The following is an 18,613-nucleotide window of genomic DNA, read 5'->3' as shown; positions in this document are numbered from 1 at the left end:
GCGGTTGTAGCTGCACAGCCAGACAAGACGCCATTCGGCGTTGTAATATGCAAGTCTACACATGGTTTCTATTGATTGGTTAGGCTTCTAACTTCATTCCATATTTTTCGGGGATTGCTTCTTATTTTTGAAAATAGCTGCTCAAAATACTGAGTTTTCACTTGTTTTACCAGCGAGTTCACCATATTTCTATACTTCTTGTATTCAGTAAACTCTGTCGGGTCACGACATTTAGCAAAGGCGTGGTACATCTTGTGCTTTCTATTTATCATCTTCAATACAGCTGTGCTGATCCATGGTTTTCTTATTTTTTTACTGTGCCGCTTCTGCATCTTTACTGGAAAAGACTTATCGTAGCACCACATAAGTTTATCGAAAAACACATCATATGACTTGTTCGGGTCTTTTTCACTTAGAACAGGTTGCCAGTCAGTGGTACTGATAAGAGAGCGAAATATTTCCAGAGCGCGTTTGTTTATAATGCATGACACTTTAATTTCTCTTCCTTTATTTTTAAAGTGCGCATGTGGAATGGAACAAAATGTTGGTAGGCGATCGCTTATATCTACTGATAATAATCCAGAAATACTGCTAGGCGGATGCATATTACTGATACAGATTTCTAGTAGCGTAGCAGATTCTGCCGTGAGTCACGTCGCTTTTGTAATAAGGTTCACACATGCAGTGGGATTTATCAGTTCGTTCAGTTGCCTTGCTGGTGGGTTGTCAGAAAGCATGTCAATATTCACGTCACCCATGATTGCAAAGGGAAGCCCTGAACTACTGAGGTAATAAAGAAGAGCTTCAATCTGTTCAAAAAAGTGTAACTTGTTCCCTGCTGGTGGCCTATAGACAACTACAATCACAGCTGCATCTAACCGCACCGTGAGGCATTCAACATCATTTGTGACCATTGAAAACTGCGATATGATGTCATGTTTTTGTGACTGCAGCACGTACACTGCCACACCACCTCCCTTATTTTTCGAACGAACTAAGCCATTATACTTGTATTGTTCAAATTGCGGTGGAGACTCGCCCACTGAAAGCCAGGTTTCAGAGAAAAGTAGAACATCAATTGAAAATGAAAATGATGAACAAGATAATGCAGTTTATCTTGCTTATTGCGAATACTGCGAGCATTTATACGCAATACTCTCAGGCGATTTTGCGGGCTGCCTACAAATGAATGAAAACAGTCAAAATTATGGTATTCGCAGTTTATATCTGTGTTCATCTTGGATGCGTGCCATGCAGAAGTATAGGACAGTTTGTCTACTCTTCGTTGGCTGTCATCTTCTCGAGATCATCCATGCAAGTGATCCTAACGACCGAAGAGCCCTCGTCTTTTCGCGCGAAAACCTTGCATTCAGAAGTCAAGACAAACTTCCATCGCACCTCCTTCTTCCTCTTAATCACTGCACCAAGCAACTGTTTACCAAACCTTGTCAGATGCTCATTTACATAGACAGGAGAGGAGGCTTCAAACCCAAGTTTTTTTGCATCCATCCTGACTTTCTTGGCCTTGTTAAGTATTGCATTCCTCTTAGTTCTGCGGACAAGCCGAACAACAATGTTTGATTCATCATGGCGTGCAGTGGGTACACAATGGCAAATGTCGATGTCCTGTTCAGTAATTTCCTCTCCAACAATGACATCAATTTTTTGCACAATAGATAACGGTTCACCATCCAGTGGAATGCCCTTGATCTCAAGGTTGTTGGAGCGCTGATACTGCTCGAGTTCATCAAGCCTGCGTGTGAGTTAATCACTGTCTGCTTTCAGTTCGCAGTTCTCTTTCAGTACTTGCTGAATTTCATCTTTAAGTTCTGTCATTCCTTGTAGGCTATCTTTTATAGCTCTCAATTCAACTCTATACACATACATTCAGCTAGAATGTATGTGCATGTAAGTGTGACTCTTCTATCCTCTAGTGCAGGCTCATTAGCTTCAACGTAAAGACTCTTTACTAGAGATGTTCTATATGCTCAAGTTGATAGGCACAGACCAAGATTATGAACAGGGTCCAGTCATTCCAAGTAGGATGCTCTTGCTGAACCATATACTATGCACCCGTAGTCCACCTTGGAGCACACCAGAGAGTGAGTTTTGTAATAGGCATGCTCTATCATTACCCCACTGTTTTCACGAAGCACCTTTAATATACTGAGGGCTTGGAATGCCTTCTTAAGGTTGTTAATGTGTGGTAGAAATGTGAGTTTCATGTCAAAAGTGATGCCTAGAAATTTATGGTCTTGTTTAAATGGTAGTATGGTTTGATTCAAATGCAGGTTGGGACCAACCTGTAGGCCTCATCGCAGTGAGAACAGAACATCTACTGTTTCTTGAGGACAAAACTTGAATCCATTTTTTCTCTGCCCCAGCAGCCAGTTTATTCAGCATAATTTGTATTTGTCTCTTGCAGGACGATATGCTGGAGGAAGTGCATGCTATCTGTAGGTCATCTACATAAACCGAATACATTATGGACTTGAATATTACTTTGGCTAAGGATTTCATTTTTACTACAAAGAGTGTCATGCTTAGAATGCACCCCTGGGGTACGCCATTCTCATGGGTGAAAGTCTTGTGTTGGGGTTCATGGCACATAGACAGCTAAGGACATCATGCGCCAAGCTCGAGGTATGAAAAAAATTTGCTGTATACTTTATAGAAATGTATAAGATCGTCGGTTTAGATCGTGGTTTAGAGTGCTTAAAAGTTATAACTACACCGCGACGACAAAGGAAAAAAAATTTGAGAAATTGGTACTATTAAAAGTTTTAAAGGGCCTCGGGTAACCTCAACAGCCATTTTTGCACTGGCAAAGATCTCGAGGCTCCCAACTGATCAAATAAAGGCCTCAGCCTTTTTCTCACAGGTGAGAAAATAGCTGAGGTGTATTAAAATTCAACAGACAAGTGGGTACACAATATAGAGTTTCTCGAAAATCCTGTTTCTTTAAGAAAGCTAAAATGCACGACATATCAACAATTGCATTATCTCCTAAAAGCAACGTAGGATGAAAAGGAATGTATTCATTATAATATTGAGCAAAGTACTTTTTCCTTACTTCTTCCAGTTTCGCACAGGCGAATCAAATGTAGCTAACCGTAACTTCATCTCTGCATTCTTGACAAACAGGTTTATCTTGTTTTTTCAGCAGCAAATTGTGTGTGAGGTGCATGTATCCTATATGAAGACGGTAGATAATCACTTAAAACTTTCCTGGTGGGTACAGAACTTTCATTCACCTATACCTGGTTTTACCTTGTGTAGTCTGTTAATTACTTCGCTGTTCCATGTAGACTGCCATTTCTGTCTTATGCTATGATGAATTAAGATAATGCAATCTCTGAACGGTATACTCACTTTCTTAATTTGCTTATCACAAGCTTGAGAAATGCAAAAGTTGGCTCTTTCGTTGCCTTTTATGCCGATATGACTAGGTACCCAGAAGAGCTTTATATTTTGTCCTTCAGCTGTGGCTGCTGTTACGTTGTGTATAATGTCACCAGCAGCGGATTGATTGCATGTCTAGAGTGAAGGGCTGCAACTACACTTAGTGAGTCTGTGTATATAATACTGTTTGCGAGGTTCCCGTTCACTATTTTTTGTTCACTATTTTTTGTACGGCTACAGAGATGGCGTAACATTCGGCAGTGAAAATGGAGGCACACTGTGCAAACCTTACAATTTCATTCCAATACCCTTGTACCACTGCGCTTCCAACATTAGCATCTGTTTTTGAACCATCTGTATAAAAAACAGAAAGTACAGCACTTTTCCTCAAATGCAAGAAATTCATGTATGATATGTTGACGTGGAGTTAGTTTCTTCCAGAAGTGTGCAAGAGTGAAATTGCAGAATGCAGAGAAATTCTATCATTGAGGTAGTGGGTCGTGTCTTTGCACAATACCAGGTAATGTCACAATCGCAAAAGCAGTGGCCTGGTAGCTTGCTGTTTGTGGTTATAAAGTGTTCGAGATGGGCACTGTTGCAGCTCAAGGGTAACATTGATTTCTCAGCAGGGAACCGATTTTAGATTGTATGAGCATGTCAGCATGGTTTTTTTGTCTGCAAGTTATGGTTTGTTGGTTTCTACATTTAGGCTATTTATGGGTATTGTCCTTTATGCACCAATGGAAAGATGCAAACCTAAATTATGTACCAGATTCAGCAATTTAAGATACGATGGTCTCACAGACCCATAAGCTATACATCCATAATCTAAGGTAGAGCATATTACAGAGCGATAAATCTGTAGAAGGCATGTCCTATCGGAACCCCAGTGTTTTTGGGAAAGTACCTTGAGCATAATCACAAGCCTTTCTTTTTGAGAGCATTGAAGTGAGGTAGGAATGTCAGTTTTTGTCAAAAATAATGCCAAGAAATTTTGTTTCATTTTTATTGGTAGTTCAATTTTGTTTAGATGTAAGGTAAGGTTTGCTTGTAGGCCTCGTTTTAGTGACAACAGAACACTGTTTTTTGTGTGGAGAACTGGAATCTACTTTTGTCTGCCCATGTCTATAGTTTTATTGTCCACTGTATTTGCCTCTTACATGTTGCTACATTGGAGGATGTGCAGGCTATTTTAAGATCGTTGACATAGACTGAGTACATAATGGATTTCGGGATAGTTTTGTTAAAAAATTCATCTTTACAACAAAGACAGTTGTGCTTAAAATACATCCCTGAGGAACCCCGTTCACTAGGGGTGTGCGAATATTCGAAATTTCAAATACGAATAGACTATGTTTGATATTCGATTCGTATTCGGGAAATTGATATTCGAGAATTTCCGAATATTCGAAAATTCTCGAATACTCGCCAGCGGTCGTATACTGCGCAGACTTTCATAAATTCGACTGTGGCAAAACCACAATATCTGGGAAAATTAGCCGATGATCGAGTTCAAAATTCTAGGAAAACAGCACAGTGGTCCTATTCTCCGTCGTTTATCACGCGGACCGATCGCATTCCGACGCCGCTAGGCGTGACCTCGTGAGAATTTCCCCAAGTGGGCTTTCCCACATATCACACGTGCTGTGAACAAGAACAGGGCGGCCGATGGCACGCATCGAACAATCACAACGCGAAATAGCGGATTTTTTCAAATCCTTCCGTAATACCTTACATATTTAATGCCCACATCCTAGGAACGCGTCCTGTAGCCTTCATAACTCTCCGAGCGTGAACTCCGCCATCCCGTTTTGTAAACTATGCCATGCGGGAAAGCCTACTTGCGGAATGCCGCGGGAGCCTCCTGAACGGGTGCGTAGAGTTGTCACAACAGGGCAAGCGATCCTGTAAAAATCTCGCCTAATGCATGGTGCATTGTAACCCGCGCACCTCTTTAGTGGGCATAACGAGAGGCGTGACAACGATCGGAAGGCCCCTGTCGCTATAGGTAAAAAAAAAGTCTGGCCGCGTAGTTTCGGTTTCTGAGCTTCGCCGCTGCCCCGCGGCAACTGCAACTGTCGGCCCGCGCGTTCGCGGTAGTCCAACCCCAGCTCCGCGCGGCTTTCGGACACCGACTGGCACGTCGCAGGTTATTTCCTTTTCCTTTTTAGAAACGGTCTCGCCATTCCGACGCCAGTGTGTCTTCCCCGGCCCCTTGCTTGCATTTGTGTTGTTCTTCCAGCACACTAAAACGGGCGACTCGTCACTGGCTTACAGGTGTTAGCATGATGAAGTCCCCCTCATAAGGCCTTACTGCATCTTTGCATTTTCGACGCGTTAATTTTTCCGGGGGGGGGGGGGGGGGGTGCACGGCTAATTTTATAAACTGAGGCCTTCGGATGAACCGGGCATTTCTTCCAGTCCCTTGAACACCAAATGAATGAGGTTTTACTAGTCATCATGTTATTTTTTGTTGCCAATCTTGTCATTTTATGGATTTTGTTTTGCATGACCTCATTACAATTTGGATACTGTTATGCTGTCTAATCAAGTAGTATATATTTCTGTGCACATCATCTTTTTTATACAGTACTGAGGCAGTCCAGTTTTGTTTATTTTAGTTGCAAAGACCATACACTATTTTGAAAAAATCAAGGGCAACAACATTTGCTTGTTTATCATTTTCAGAAATTTTTTTTGTACTGAACAGATATTTGATATTCAAAGCCATTTTTTCTTCATATTCGTATTCGATTCGTACTCGAAAATTTCAATATTCGCACACTCTTACCGTTCACTTAAACGAAGTTTTTGGGAAGGGTTGATCCCAAGTGTATTTGAAATGAGTGGTTCGATAGGAAATCGTTTAGGCAGTTTAGCACTCTGTTGCAGATACAAAGTTATGCAAGGTCGCGAAGAATCCCAAACCTCCACTGTGTGTCATATGCCTTATCCAAGCCGAAAAGACAGCTAGATTGTCTTGTTCATGTATAAAAGCTTCACAGACAGTATTTTCAAGGGAAACTAGATGGGCAGTTGTTGAGCACGCATTTTTAAAACCACACTTATGGATGTCAAGGAGATGTAATTGAAGGACAAAAGTCAATCTTATATTCAGGACACTTTCAAAGGATTTGGCTAGGCAACTCATAAGGGCTGTCAGCCTATAACTGCCAGGAGAGGTTGGTGGGTTCAGATTTAAGAAGGAGTACAATAATAGCTTTCTTCCAAGCCTCAGGTATTCTCCCTGTTATCAATATTTTGTTAAAAAATTTCAAGAGTGCCTCGACAGCAGGCTGGGAAAGATGGACCAGCATTGAATGATGTATTTCAGCAGGCCCCAGAGCAATTAGTTTTCCGGCAGACAGTACTCTTTTTCCTGGAAGTGTGATGAGACTGTTGTATTGTTCATTTGTGCTGCTACCGATTGGGACCCTTTGTTTCCCAGCTATGTTTCTGTATTTTAAAAAAGCGTGCGTGTAGTACGAGGAACTCAAAACTGCAGCGAAGAGCTCCCCTAATATGTCTGCCTGTTCCCTTATACTTGTTTGTGCCCCAGGTGTTGTCAATAGAAAAATTGTGAATGGTGAGAAGCTTCCATTTAATCTTTAAGCCTGCTCCCACATTTTTTTGATGAGATCTGGCTGTTTATAGATGAGATGTAACTTTTTCATGATGCTTCCTTGGCACTACAACAGACATATCGAGGTTTACCTCTCGCTTTTTTTAAATTTATGAGGTTTTCCTGTGTCAGATACCTTCGAAATATACCCCACGCTTTTTTTGTTGTTTTTTGTATCCTTGCACTGCTCTGTCCACCACATTTTGTGGTTTTGTCGCACCACTCCAGAGGACTTAGGAATAGCTAAGTGTGGGGCAGCTATAATACAATTTGTGAATTTTTCATTTATCTCATCGATGTTAAGATCATCTAAAAAATTTTTTTCTAAAAAGACTTCTACTGTAAAAAGTTTCCAGTCTGCTAAATGAATCTTCCAACGCCGCGGTTTTGTTGGGTTGACTTGTGGTGCAGATGTTAAACTGATTAGTACAGGGAGGTGATCACTGCTATAAGGGTTGTCGATGACATCCCACTTAAGGTCGCTAAAAATGCCCGGTGGACTAAAAGACAAATCTAAACAGCTCCCGAGGTTGAGGAAAAATATGCGGGATTGCCAGAGTTCAGCAAACAAATGCTACTGTTTAGGATAAAATCGTCAATAATTTGACCTCTGGTATCTGTTCACTTCCTCGGAAAGATGAATGTGTGTTAAAATCGCCGATTACCAGATAAGGCTCTGGTTTGTTTGTTTGTTCAGTTTGTTCACACATAGGCAGCTAAGGCCCTCAAGTGCCAAGCAATAGGTAAAAAAAAGTTTTCTGCAGCATTTCATAAAAAAAAATAGAAAAATTGATCAGTGCTTTAGAGAGCCTACACGTTAGTTTTACTGCCTAGCATTGCCAAAGGAAAGATATTTCAAAAATGGCCCCTAGTAAAAGCTCTAAAGAAAGTCAGGAAACCTCTGCAACCATCCTTGGCTGGGCAAGAATATCAAGGCTCCCAACCAATCGAATAGAGAAATCAGCCTTCTTCTCAGGAGTGAGATAGTGACTGAGACGTGGTTCAAAAGGTCTGCTTGTTCCAATAAACTCACCATATTTTACTATATTTGCAATTTTTTTAAAACACCTGCTGTTTTTAAAAACCTACAAACCTGTGGAATGTCAACAAGTGCATGTTCAGCTAACAGCAAAGCTGAATGGAATGGTATGTGCTCATTATAAAAAACTGTAAAATGATTTTTCTTTAGTTCTCTGCATGAAAATAAAACACTGTTTACGATTAGCTCATCTTCGCATAATTCACATTGGGGCTTGTTTTTCTTTGTTAGACAAGGCTCTGGTAGTTGCTCTAAAAAGTTCTCTAATTCATAGTTACTTTTCGGAGTGGCTCGAGGTATGCAAAGCACACTATAAAAGTTTTATATGTATGCACAGTGGCTGCTACTGCCTCTAATCGAGTTGCAAGCTTCACTTCACGGGCTGCAATACCACTTCGGAATATAATGGCTACCCCTCCCGATAGCCTGGTTGCATGCTCTCGGTCATGGTGGAGTATCTTATATTTTTTAGTACATTTTTATGCTGAAGACCTAGGTTAGTTTCCTGTAGGAATAAAGCAAAAGGAGAAAAAGAGGTCAAGATGTCCTTCATATCAGTGAAATTATTTAGGAGTGCCCTGAAATTTCAATATATTATGAATGCCATCTTATTTTATGTGCGTGGGGCAAGAAACTAGGTTTTGGTTGGCCTCGTGATTCAGGGCTTATCTCTTTTGTGACGATCCAGGGAGCTCCCCTGTACCTATGATGTTGACGGCACGGAGCTACACTGGCTCGTGTCCATCACCTGTTCAGAGGTGCTGGACGATCGTGCAGACTGCACGTAGGTCTTTTGTGAGAACTCGCCTCAAGGGCAGAGGCCTTGAGGCCCACTGCCTCGAGAGGCAGCATGACCTGGTTTGGAGGCGGTCGATGTTAGCTACTTCTACCTGAGGCGAGGCCCTGCTGCAACCTCACAACCTGAGATCTGGGCAGGTGCCAGAGACCGGTGTGATGCATCACCCCGTCACACCACATTGGCGAAGTTGGTGTGTAGAAAGAGAGGAATTGCCTGCCATTCGGATACGTATTCTTGCCTCTTTGAATAAAATGTTTTCGTTTGATTTCAATGTAATTACTTCTTTTTCTGTCTTCCATGATGGGCAAAACCTGGAGTAGGCTGGGTGCTCGCCTTCACAGTTGGCGCAGCGGAATACTGCTTTGCAGTTTTCAGAGACGTGCTTTTTTGAAGAGCATTTCACGGAGGTTTTGTGGCCTCAGCAACTCTGAGAACCATGGGCAAATATTTGGCATTTAAAATAACGTCTAGGGTTGGGGATGTATGGTCTCAAAGCAATCTTTGTGTACCCCACTTCAATGGATTCAGGGAGTATGCAGGAAGTAAAAGTAAGTACAATGTGCTTTGCTGGAATTTCTTTGTTTTCCTTTCTTATTTTGATTCGTTGAACTTGGGTGAAATTTGAATCAGCTAGGCCGTCATTTCCTCTTCAGTCAGGTCCAGAAAATCAATTTTGGAATCACACCTCAGAAAGTATTTAATGACCTGTGGGGTGTTGCAGAGACACGAATGTCCCCAAATGCCAGACTTTTTGAAAGTTTAGATACCTGCCTTTTGTCATGTATTTCTAGGACCAAGGTTCTACTAGCTAGTTTGGTCACCTTGTAAGCAGGACCCATGGCTACTTTAAGACACTTTGAAACTATGAATGGGGATATTTTCCTAGCTGGCTTTTCAGGATCGTCCCTGTGGACCACGTGATATTTCGGGAAGGCTTCTTTTGTTTTCTGTATGAACTGTTCGGCTACATCGGTCTGCCCTCTCTTCAGAGGGCGAAAGAGGGGGAGCCATAGGATATGCATACTATTCGGCTGCAGTACCAGCCATCTGCCAAGGAGCCCAATGAGGGGACAGGGCAGGAACCTGCATGCGCGCTGTAGTACACCCCAACTATAACGAAATATGGTGCAACGCAGGGTGGTTGGCCACACAATGTTAACCCTTGCCACCAGGAAAGAAGAAAAAATCAAGAAGTGAATAGGAGACAGGAGAATTGTGAGAAAGAAGACAGGACAGTGAAAGGTGGAGGGAAGGACAGGAAAAAGCAACTACCAATTTCCCTTCGTAAGGTCAAGCCAAAGGCGCAGTCTACAGGGAGCTGGGGCCAAGCGGTGTGTTGCTTCCGCCGAGGGGCCTTAAAGGCCCAACCGCTCGGCATCAGCTCAGCCACCACGATCCTCTTTTCCCCGGACACGGCTGAGCCACGCACGGGTGCTCAGGTCTAGGGTGATGCACTGCTCACCATCATCCTGCTGTGGGAATGTCCCTGCAGATGCTCACGAACCCATGGTGTCACAACTCACCAACATCTGCTTGAAGCAGATGACCCCCTGCGGGGAACCTCAATTTTTAGCACAGCATGTGTTTACAGTAAGGGGCCACGTTTAGAACTGGTTGGTTTCTCTATACTGCATTGCTATTAGGAGCCTAGTCTTCTGGCCTGCTATATTTTTATGCACCCACAAGATTTTTGAAAATCTTAATGTATAACTCAGAGGTAATGTAATGTAGAACTCAGAGGTGAATGCTTCTGTCCCAAAATCAATTTCATAAACTCATACATCTGTAGTGCACCAAGAACAAGGGCTGGCGCTCTGGTGCTGCCATTGTGCCAAATGATGGATTCCTCTCCCGTCCTCTCCACCATGATAGAGAAGGAGTAGGAGATAGAAAAAAAGATTGACAGGAAACTGGTCCAGGAGAAGAAACAAGAGAGCCAGTGAACAGAGATAAAAGAATTAGTAGGTAGCAAGACTCACAGTGGCCTACACTGCTGTCTACATCGCATGCCAACACGTCTGAATGGCTTGCATTCAGGCAGTGAAAATATGTGTTGAGAAATTCATAAAACTATATTTAAGAAATATATCTGCATCAGAGAAACTGGAAAAGACTCCCTTTTACTAGGTTCCAAAGGCAATGATTACCTCAGAGTAGCACATCTCCCAACTTAGACCAAACGTGATATTCTGCCTCAGAAACTGTAAAAAAAGTCAATACTAATCCTCCTAGAACACAGAAATATATCTCTGCACAATTCACAAATTAAGGTCTTCCAACCTGACCAAATAGAACTCCTTCCTCTTGAGATCCGGTAATTAAAAGTTTGTTCAATACAGTACAGATAACATAATTGCTAGCAGACAGCCATTGCAGGAGGTTTAGTGGTGTAAAAAGCTATTTCACAGCCACTTCTAGAACCTGTGCTGCTACCTAGTGAGCATGGCCAAAGCCTTATCCCTTTTCACCTCTTTACAAGTTTGCAACCAACAGACATAACCCCATATTTGCACCACAAAAGCTCACATTGTCCCTGTGCTCCATAAATTTCATCACTTTCTTCCTATTGGCCATTTATAGCAGATAATAAAAATATCAAAACGAAGCAAAAGATATTTCAGCGATGTTCTTTGAGCATTGATAAAAAGAATGGCTACACAATTTAATTTGTGGTCTTGTAAGGATGCATCAAAATCTGCCCCTCAAACGAGTTGCTTCGAATCATTGTTGCGAATTCAGGCAACGTTTATTCAATAAACTCGAAGCACGACAAGTCATTTTTGTACGTAAAAGAAATGAATCGCGATACCTACATGGGCAGCAAAATGCACAAGAAATAAACAGAACTTGCACAGATGAAACTACAGATGAAACTACCTTTCGGAGTTGCCCTCGGCGCTACAGCACATAAGCTGAATAGTTAATCAATTGCGGAGTCAGGAGAGAAAGTTTCATGTTACCGAAATTATGTGTCCAGACTTTGAAGGCCCGCCTCAGCACTGGAACATAAGTGCACGCAATAAAAATGAGTGTGCTGTTGGAACAAGCGGCTATGGGGTGGTTCATTGCAGGAACTGTTTCATTCGGCCATGGCTTGGACGCAGTGAATTATATATGGCACTCGCGCTATGCTTCATGCTGTAAAACTATGATCGGGACCTATCAAGCCTTAGCGCTACATTCGCGCGATTCCACAGACGCAACATGACAAGCGCACAAAACCTAATGAGCCTCCGACGAGCATGTTCACTCATGTATAAAGTGCATCTTGAGTTTCCCCTTCGAAGCCTTCACTCTGCTTTATAGGCTTGCATACATACAGAGCACATACCATTCCACACTGTAAGCACACTTTTGTGTGACAGGGTGCAAGGCTTTTAGGAACACCTCTTTGAGCTACGTGGTCAGTGTAAACTCTAATGCACAGCAAATGGCTGCATAACATTCCAATGCAGATTGCACTCAAAAACGCACGAGAAGAACCAGTGGGAATCTTACAGGGTTGACCAATAGGTAAAGTATGGTTGAATGTGAGAAAATTCTTCCTCCACACCAGTTTGCGATACCACTCTCCAAGAAGGCAGAGAAGCGCAGAAACTATGGTGGCAGGAACACACTCAACGTGTAAACACTAGTGTCATATTTTTCGATGAACAGACATTGCCACGTACACAGAACAAGTAGGACCATTCAACCAACGCTACCCATATTGACATTCCATAAGCATTACTTGTACCCTGCTATTTAACCCTTCTGCCTCTGCACCACAAAAAGACATGAGGGGAGGAACTGGGTCAAGAAATGTGCAGAGCTAAAATTTTTGTATAAAAGTTAACACCTGCGCACCATTGCACTTGCACTATTTAAGCAGTTTCTAAAGTTGCAATACACACACAACAGTTGGAAACGTGCAGTGATTCACTAAGTTCACTCAATAGACTTCACCTTCTCTTTCTGAAAAACAGAAGTGCAATACCAGCCTCCTTCTCTACCCAGGCAGTGACATGCAAGGCACCACAGCAGAATGGACACCGGAACAATGCTTGTGAAGTTGATTCATTTTAAGCTTGAGAAATTCTTGTACGCTGGGCTCGCCAAATGAAAGGTGGTGCTGGTTTTGCAGACATAGATTCCTATGAATCTCACGACAACTGGGGTACCAAGATAAGAATAGACATGTTCTTGAAGGCAGGTCCAGTACTGAGTGTTCTGTAGCTTGAAACGTTGAAAGAGGAAATTGCACAACACAGCTGCAAGCCCTGAAGATCTTCTGAAAGGCTGCTATGCAGTGCAGGGAGCCAAAGAGGAAGTGGTGCTGTTGCACCTGACTGCCAGAGGCATTGATGCTTTTTCATTAGGCATCTAGATACTAGGCAATGCTCTCCATGGCACTTGATTCAAACATTGTCAGTCAATGACAGGCCTGGATAAAAGACATGTGCACCACAGCATTGCAAAAGGGCATAGTACCAGGGTTATTTTGCAGCAAGAGGTAGACCCACTTGCAAAGATGACGTGGCGGGTTAGATAGCTGCAGCGGAGGCAGCAGTTTGTCAGCTATTTCGCTCAGTCGAACAAACAGCTTCACGCTTGATCAGCCTGAACAAGGGAGCTGGAAAGGGCACTCACATGGCTGTGACTGCAACGGTTCACTTGAGCACAAGGCCTGGGTTGGACAAGTCTGCACTTAATGTGGAGCCAGGTCACGGTCTGTGCAAACTGCAAGAAAGGTGAAGACTGATGATCACCACTGTGTGGCTATACTCGTACTGTCCAACAGGTGTGTTGGACATCTGTCAGTAATTTGTAGCTTGGTGTAAGCCTGATTGCAGACCAGCAGACAATTGGGTTGTACCTTGTAATAAGCTGGTGTTATGATTGTGTTGGTCGTTGATGAATGCATTCATGATCTCACAGCTCCATGGGTCCCAAGCCAGGTGCCTGCTACCTCGTCTGATACCGGTTGTTGGCTGCTCCTTGAATTTTACTGTCGGAAATGCGAACCACAAAGCAAACTGCATCATTCATTAAATGTCTTCAATTCAGAGCTGAACAGTTTGCTTGTGACAGTTTGTGAACAGTGGCAAGCTGTATGATATATGGTCGCTTGTATTTATGGCAAATATGGAACCAGGTACTGCAGGTGATGACAATGGTGAAGGGGCACTGCAAAGTTCTGCACTTGCTTTGGCTTAATGAAAAATATTCGGCTAGTGGCAACGTGCAGCACTACATGGTTGTGGGGTGCCGTTATTCCGAAGCAGTGAAGACGTAGCTGCACCACAAGTTTATAAAACAGCTTGCCATTCACAGGGACATAGGTTGCAGGGAAGTAGAATTCCACACTTTCCCAATTGTTTTTCTCATCCAAGATTTCTAGCTTGCCAATGCAGGCTGCCAAGCAAGCCAACACAACGTTAGTGGATGTGAATAATCCTTGTCATGCGGGGTTGAATGTCCCAAAGCTTCATACGGACTATAAGCGACGCAACAGTGGAGAGCTCCAGATTAATTTCAAGCGCAGCGGTGGCAAGTTCTGTGAAGATTAAATGAAAAAATGCCAGCATGCTCTGTGGTGTCAACGCATGTCAGAAAACCTCAGATGATGTCAACAGATTCCAAGGAGCAGATTTAGCTCAGAAGCATAGCAGAAATAGGTCTCACTGTCACTACAGTACCCATTGCTATGAGCACTGCAGGTAGTAGTGCAGGTCCTATGGCCTGCAGTACTCGTAGCAGTCTCTATTCACATGGCCCTTTGTACCGCAGTGATGGCACGCGTAAATGATGTGCCTGGTTGGCACCCTTGAGAAAGGAGCAAGGATGCCTGGTCCATACACCTTTTCCAGGCTCCTGACGAGGATCTCAGCCAGCTCCTCCAATCCTTCACCAGCCGACAGATGGTATCCATCACCAGCAAAAAGGTGCTTCTTTGGTGCTTTAGCTGCATCCAGGAAGCAATGCTGAAAATAAAATAGAATTTGTTCAGAAATAGGGCAAATTGTGGCAATATGTGAAACATGGCATGGTATCTAGGGTTAATGTCCCAAACTGACTTGAGCTATGAGGGCTGCTACAGTGGAGGGTTCCGAATTAACCTCGACCATTTATAATATCACACGGCAGCACATCAGTGCCATTTTGCCACCAGGCTCGGTGAGCGCCCTAGGCAGTGAGCAACCAGTGCGGGGAAACATTTAAAACATCACAACAGTATAGAGCTACAGTAAAATTTAACCTTTCTGGTACATTTTCAAAGTAAACAACACATGAATAGGCAGAAACAAAGCAGACCACACAAACACAGCACTTGCTTATATAGAATTATTTCGAACACATGAAACTTCTGGCATATAAAACACGCATCAGATCAAAACCTGGGTACGCTAGTCCCATCTGGAACCAACTTACTTCAGTTACACCTTCAACAAATTCAAAGCCATGCCGTCCATTTCGTGCATCATGCATAATCTTATACCATCAGCGTTTCATCTCTGGAGGACAGCCTTGAAAGCCTCTTACTTTGACGCCGCATTTCCAGCCTTTTTTTACATTGTGCATCGCACCCACGTATCTCACCACGCTGTGCACCCGTTTCAGATAACTTGCCCTGTTGCTCGCAAAACAACATTTTCAGGATCTCTTTTCCCCCAAGTAATTGTGGACTGCAATGCCCTTCCCCATGAATTCGCCGCCATCACATGGCCATTTTCATTTCTCGAAGACTTGACAATGCATTTTCAAAGGCAATGCTTGTACTTCCATTTTTTTTCTCAAATATGTGTAACCCCACCTCTCTGTAATAATACCTCCAGAGGTGGTCTTTGAGGAAAACGAAGTGAATGGTTTATGGTTTATGGGGGTTTAACGTCTCAAAGCGGCTCAGGCTATGAGGGACGCCGTAGTGAAGGGCTCTGGAAATTTCAACCACCTGGGGTTCTTTTACGTGCACTGACATCGCACAGCACACGGGCCACTAGAATTTTGCCTCCATCGAAATTCGACTGCCGTGGCCAGGATCGAACCCGCATCTTTCGGGCCGGCAGCCGAGCGCCATAACCACTCAGCCACCACGGCGGCCTGAAAACGAAGTGAAGATAAAATGCATTTTCAAAGGCAATGCTTGTACTTGTATTTTTTTTTTCTCAAATATCTGTAACGCCACCCCTCGTGTAATAATACCTCCAGAGGTGGTCTTTGAGGAAAACAAAGTGAAGATAAAATGTTTGAATATATATTCATGGCAGGTCACCAAGCAGGCATGCTAGGATAGATATTTTAATACCTGCATGTGCCCCTTAGCTATGTGAGCTCTGTGTCATGATAGCGAGCATGCACCGATACAGTCACCACCTCCTGCAGCAGTCTTCTGGATTTCTATAGTTTCCTGCTCCTATTTACCTTCATGTTTTTGAGAATGAATCTGCAAACCGACATATGCACCCACTGGTACTGCAATGTGCTGCCATGCATCCTTCATGGCCCTGCAGTTTTAACTTTGCAGGCAGGCCTACTGAGAGTTTTATGACACCAGCCACTCTATCGAATGTACTACTTGCCGTGAGTGAGAGACAAGACCCTGCACTCCTCTGAACACTCACTCAGTTAACAGATATCATGATTTTACGTATGTTACCCAGCATTTTAGGTGCTGAAAAACCAATCTTAACATCGGTCAACTTCTTGAGATTGTGCGCCAGAGTGTGAAAGTACAGAATGACAGCAACAGTGTGCTCTGCCATTATTTTTAAAGCTGTGAACAACCTGCATTCACAAAACGTGATGGCTGCAGCACATTTTCTTCAATGCAAATGAGAATATACAAGTTGGGCAACTGGTGCATGTCACCCGCATACATAGCTGCTGAAAACTTTCGTCCATTTCGTCAGGGCAAGATTTCTTCAGAGAAATGTAAACAATACATAATCAATGTTCTTTTCATGACTTTGCAATGTGCGCCACTGGATAGTGAAAGTAGTGTCACCATGCGTTATCATGAGTTGTTACTAAAATTTTGTGAAGTGAGCACACAAAGTGTGGTATACTGCATGCAATCATTTCTCATGCAGCAAGCAGTTAGTATATGCTTGCAAGTAGTTGAGAAAGTACGCCAACAAGGTGGAAACTGCTATGATGGAGGATGACTGCTTTGTAGTACCTGTGGGTGAACGCCTCAATTCGCAACTGTTTTGCTCTAAAAAATATATAAAGTGCAACTGATAGAGTAAAATATGGAAGCTGAGATGACAGCAGCAGGGGGTGAAGACTATGTCAATGCATATGCTCAGTTTCTCTTTCACCAGAAGAGGCCGGATGTTACAGCCACACGCGTTATACAACTTTTCCTAGACTGTTTTTTGTTTCGCAATGAACAAACAGAGATTGCCTGTACGCCAAATAAATGTTGTTGCAAGCCAGCACCATGTTCATCTGGTCTTCTACTTGCCTTTTTGTGGTCTGTTCACCCCAAAGGCGTACAACAAGACGAGCATGTCGGTACTCACGTCCGGGTTCAGGATGAACACAGACGGCATCCGCGTAGTCGTCAGTTTGCGCTTGAGTAACTGGTGACGGCGGTTCAACCAGCGACGGCTCGCCTCGGCGTCCGCCGTGATGAACGAGCGTGGCACGACCCCTTCACCACGAGAACCACAGGGGTCCCGTCGCGTAGCAGATGCAGGAATGATGAGGGCCTAGGATGCGAAATGATAATTCAGAACTCATTACTGAAATCGGCAGAAGTTCGACGCGTTGTACCACCACGTATGTACAGACCTTGATGTTGTCGCAAATCTCCTGCGGACTTGTGTTGGACCTCGAGAGGTCGTTGCCTCCCACGTACACTATACACAGAAGTCTGCGCGCAGCAGGTTGATGCGCCGCACAGCGCTTGCAAGGCGCAAGGCGTCATAGCCGCTGAAGCTGAATGTGCAGGTCTCGATCGACGGGCGCAACCGTAGACGAGACCTGCACAAACGCTTCAGCTGACAATCGCCAACAAGTACTCCTCGCAATGTCATGATATATCGTCACCGGGGACGACTGAAGTTCGCGCGCGTATAAAACGAGGGAAAACGGACACCTCGCAGTAAACACCTGAACTTCGGGAGAACAAACTCTGCTCAACTGCGCATGCGCGCCTGGAGCAGAGGTGGAAAGGAGGGCGTTTTTTTTTTCCCTCGGCGGATATGACGTGAAAGGTTGTTAGTTTTTTTTTTTTTTCAAGAAATAAATCTCAAACCCAGTGGCTTTGTCTCTTGCATCAACCTATTCCAGTGACTACATCGACCGGTCGTCCAGCGCCATTTTGCCTGTAGCCTCCGTACTGCGGTGAGTGTTGCGAAAATGCTTTATTGTGCACGTTTCCGACTTTCCAATCGACTTGCCTGTAGCCACCGTACTGCGGTGAGTGTTGCGAAAATGCTTTATTGTGCACGTTTCCGACTTTCCAATCAACTAGCATTCGGCTCTGCTAAAGTTAGGTTGGCATCCGAGGTTCCGGCATGCGTGGGGAGACCGTCGATAGCCGTCGATTACCTTGATCTTTCTGCGCTTGAAAGTAATCTGTCATTTTGTTCGCTACTTGAATGCCGGTTGGCTCACTCGTGGAACTATTTGGCAAGTCTCTCTTCGCCAATTGTTTTTTTCTCCTGCAGCAGGAGTTTTATTTATACGCGTTTTCTTTCTGTGGCAGTACGAACACTGCATTGCGACTGGTATCATGACTTTTTAGCATATTGTGCCTCACCAT

General features: G+C 43.6%; 1 protein-coding gene across 1 annotated transcript in view; it reads right to left on the bottom strand.

Moving 5' to 3' along the window:
• The window catches only part of LOC144104248 (uncharacterized), a 44,927-nt gene extending 26,747 nt beyond the window's left edge, over nucleotides 1-18,180 (bottom strand). Inside the window, exons 1-4 of the mRNA XM_077637144.1 lie at nucleotides 17,638-18,180; nucleotides 17,367-17,555; nucleotides 14,703-14,825; nucleotides 13,492-13,581 (exon numbers count right to left, since the gene is read on the bottom strand). Coding sequence (XP_077493270.1) covers nucleotides 13,492-13,581; nucleotides 14,703-14,825; nucleotides 17,367-17,396 — 243 coding nt within the window. The 5' untranslated portion in view covers nucleotides 17,397-17,555; nucleotides 17,638-18,180. The remainder of the gene's footprint in view (nucleotides 1-13,491; nucleotides 13,582-14,702; nucleotides 14,826-17,366; nucleotides 17,556-17,637) is intronic.
• Between the last annotated feature and the right edge of the window lie 433 nt (nucleotides 18,181-18,613).

The sequence above is a fragment of the Amblyomma americanum genome, chromosome 9 (genome assembly GCF_052857255.1).
Source record: "Amblyomma americanum isolate KBUSLIRL-KWMA chromosome 9, ASM5285725v1, whole genome shotgun sequence".
Classification (NCBI taxonomy): domain Eukaryota; kingdom Metazoa; phylum Arthropoda; class Arachnida; order Ixodida; family Ixodidae; genus Amblyomma; species Amblyomma americanum.
The sequence above is the reverse complement of the archived record's forward strand: the minus strand, read 5'-3'. Positions and strand labels throughout refer to the sequence as shown.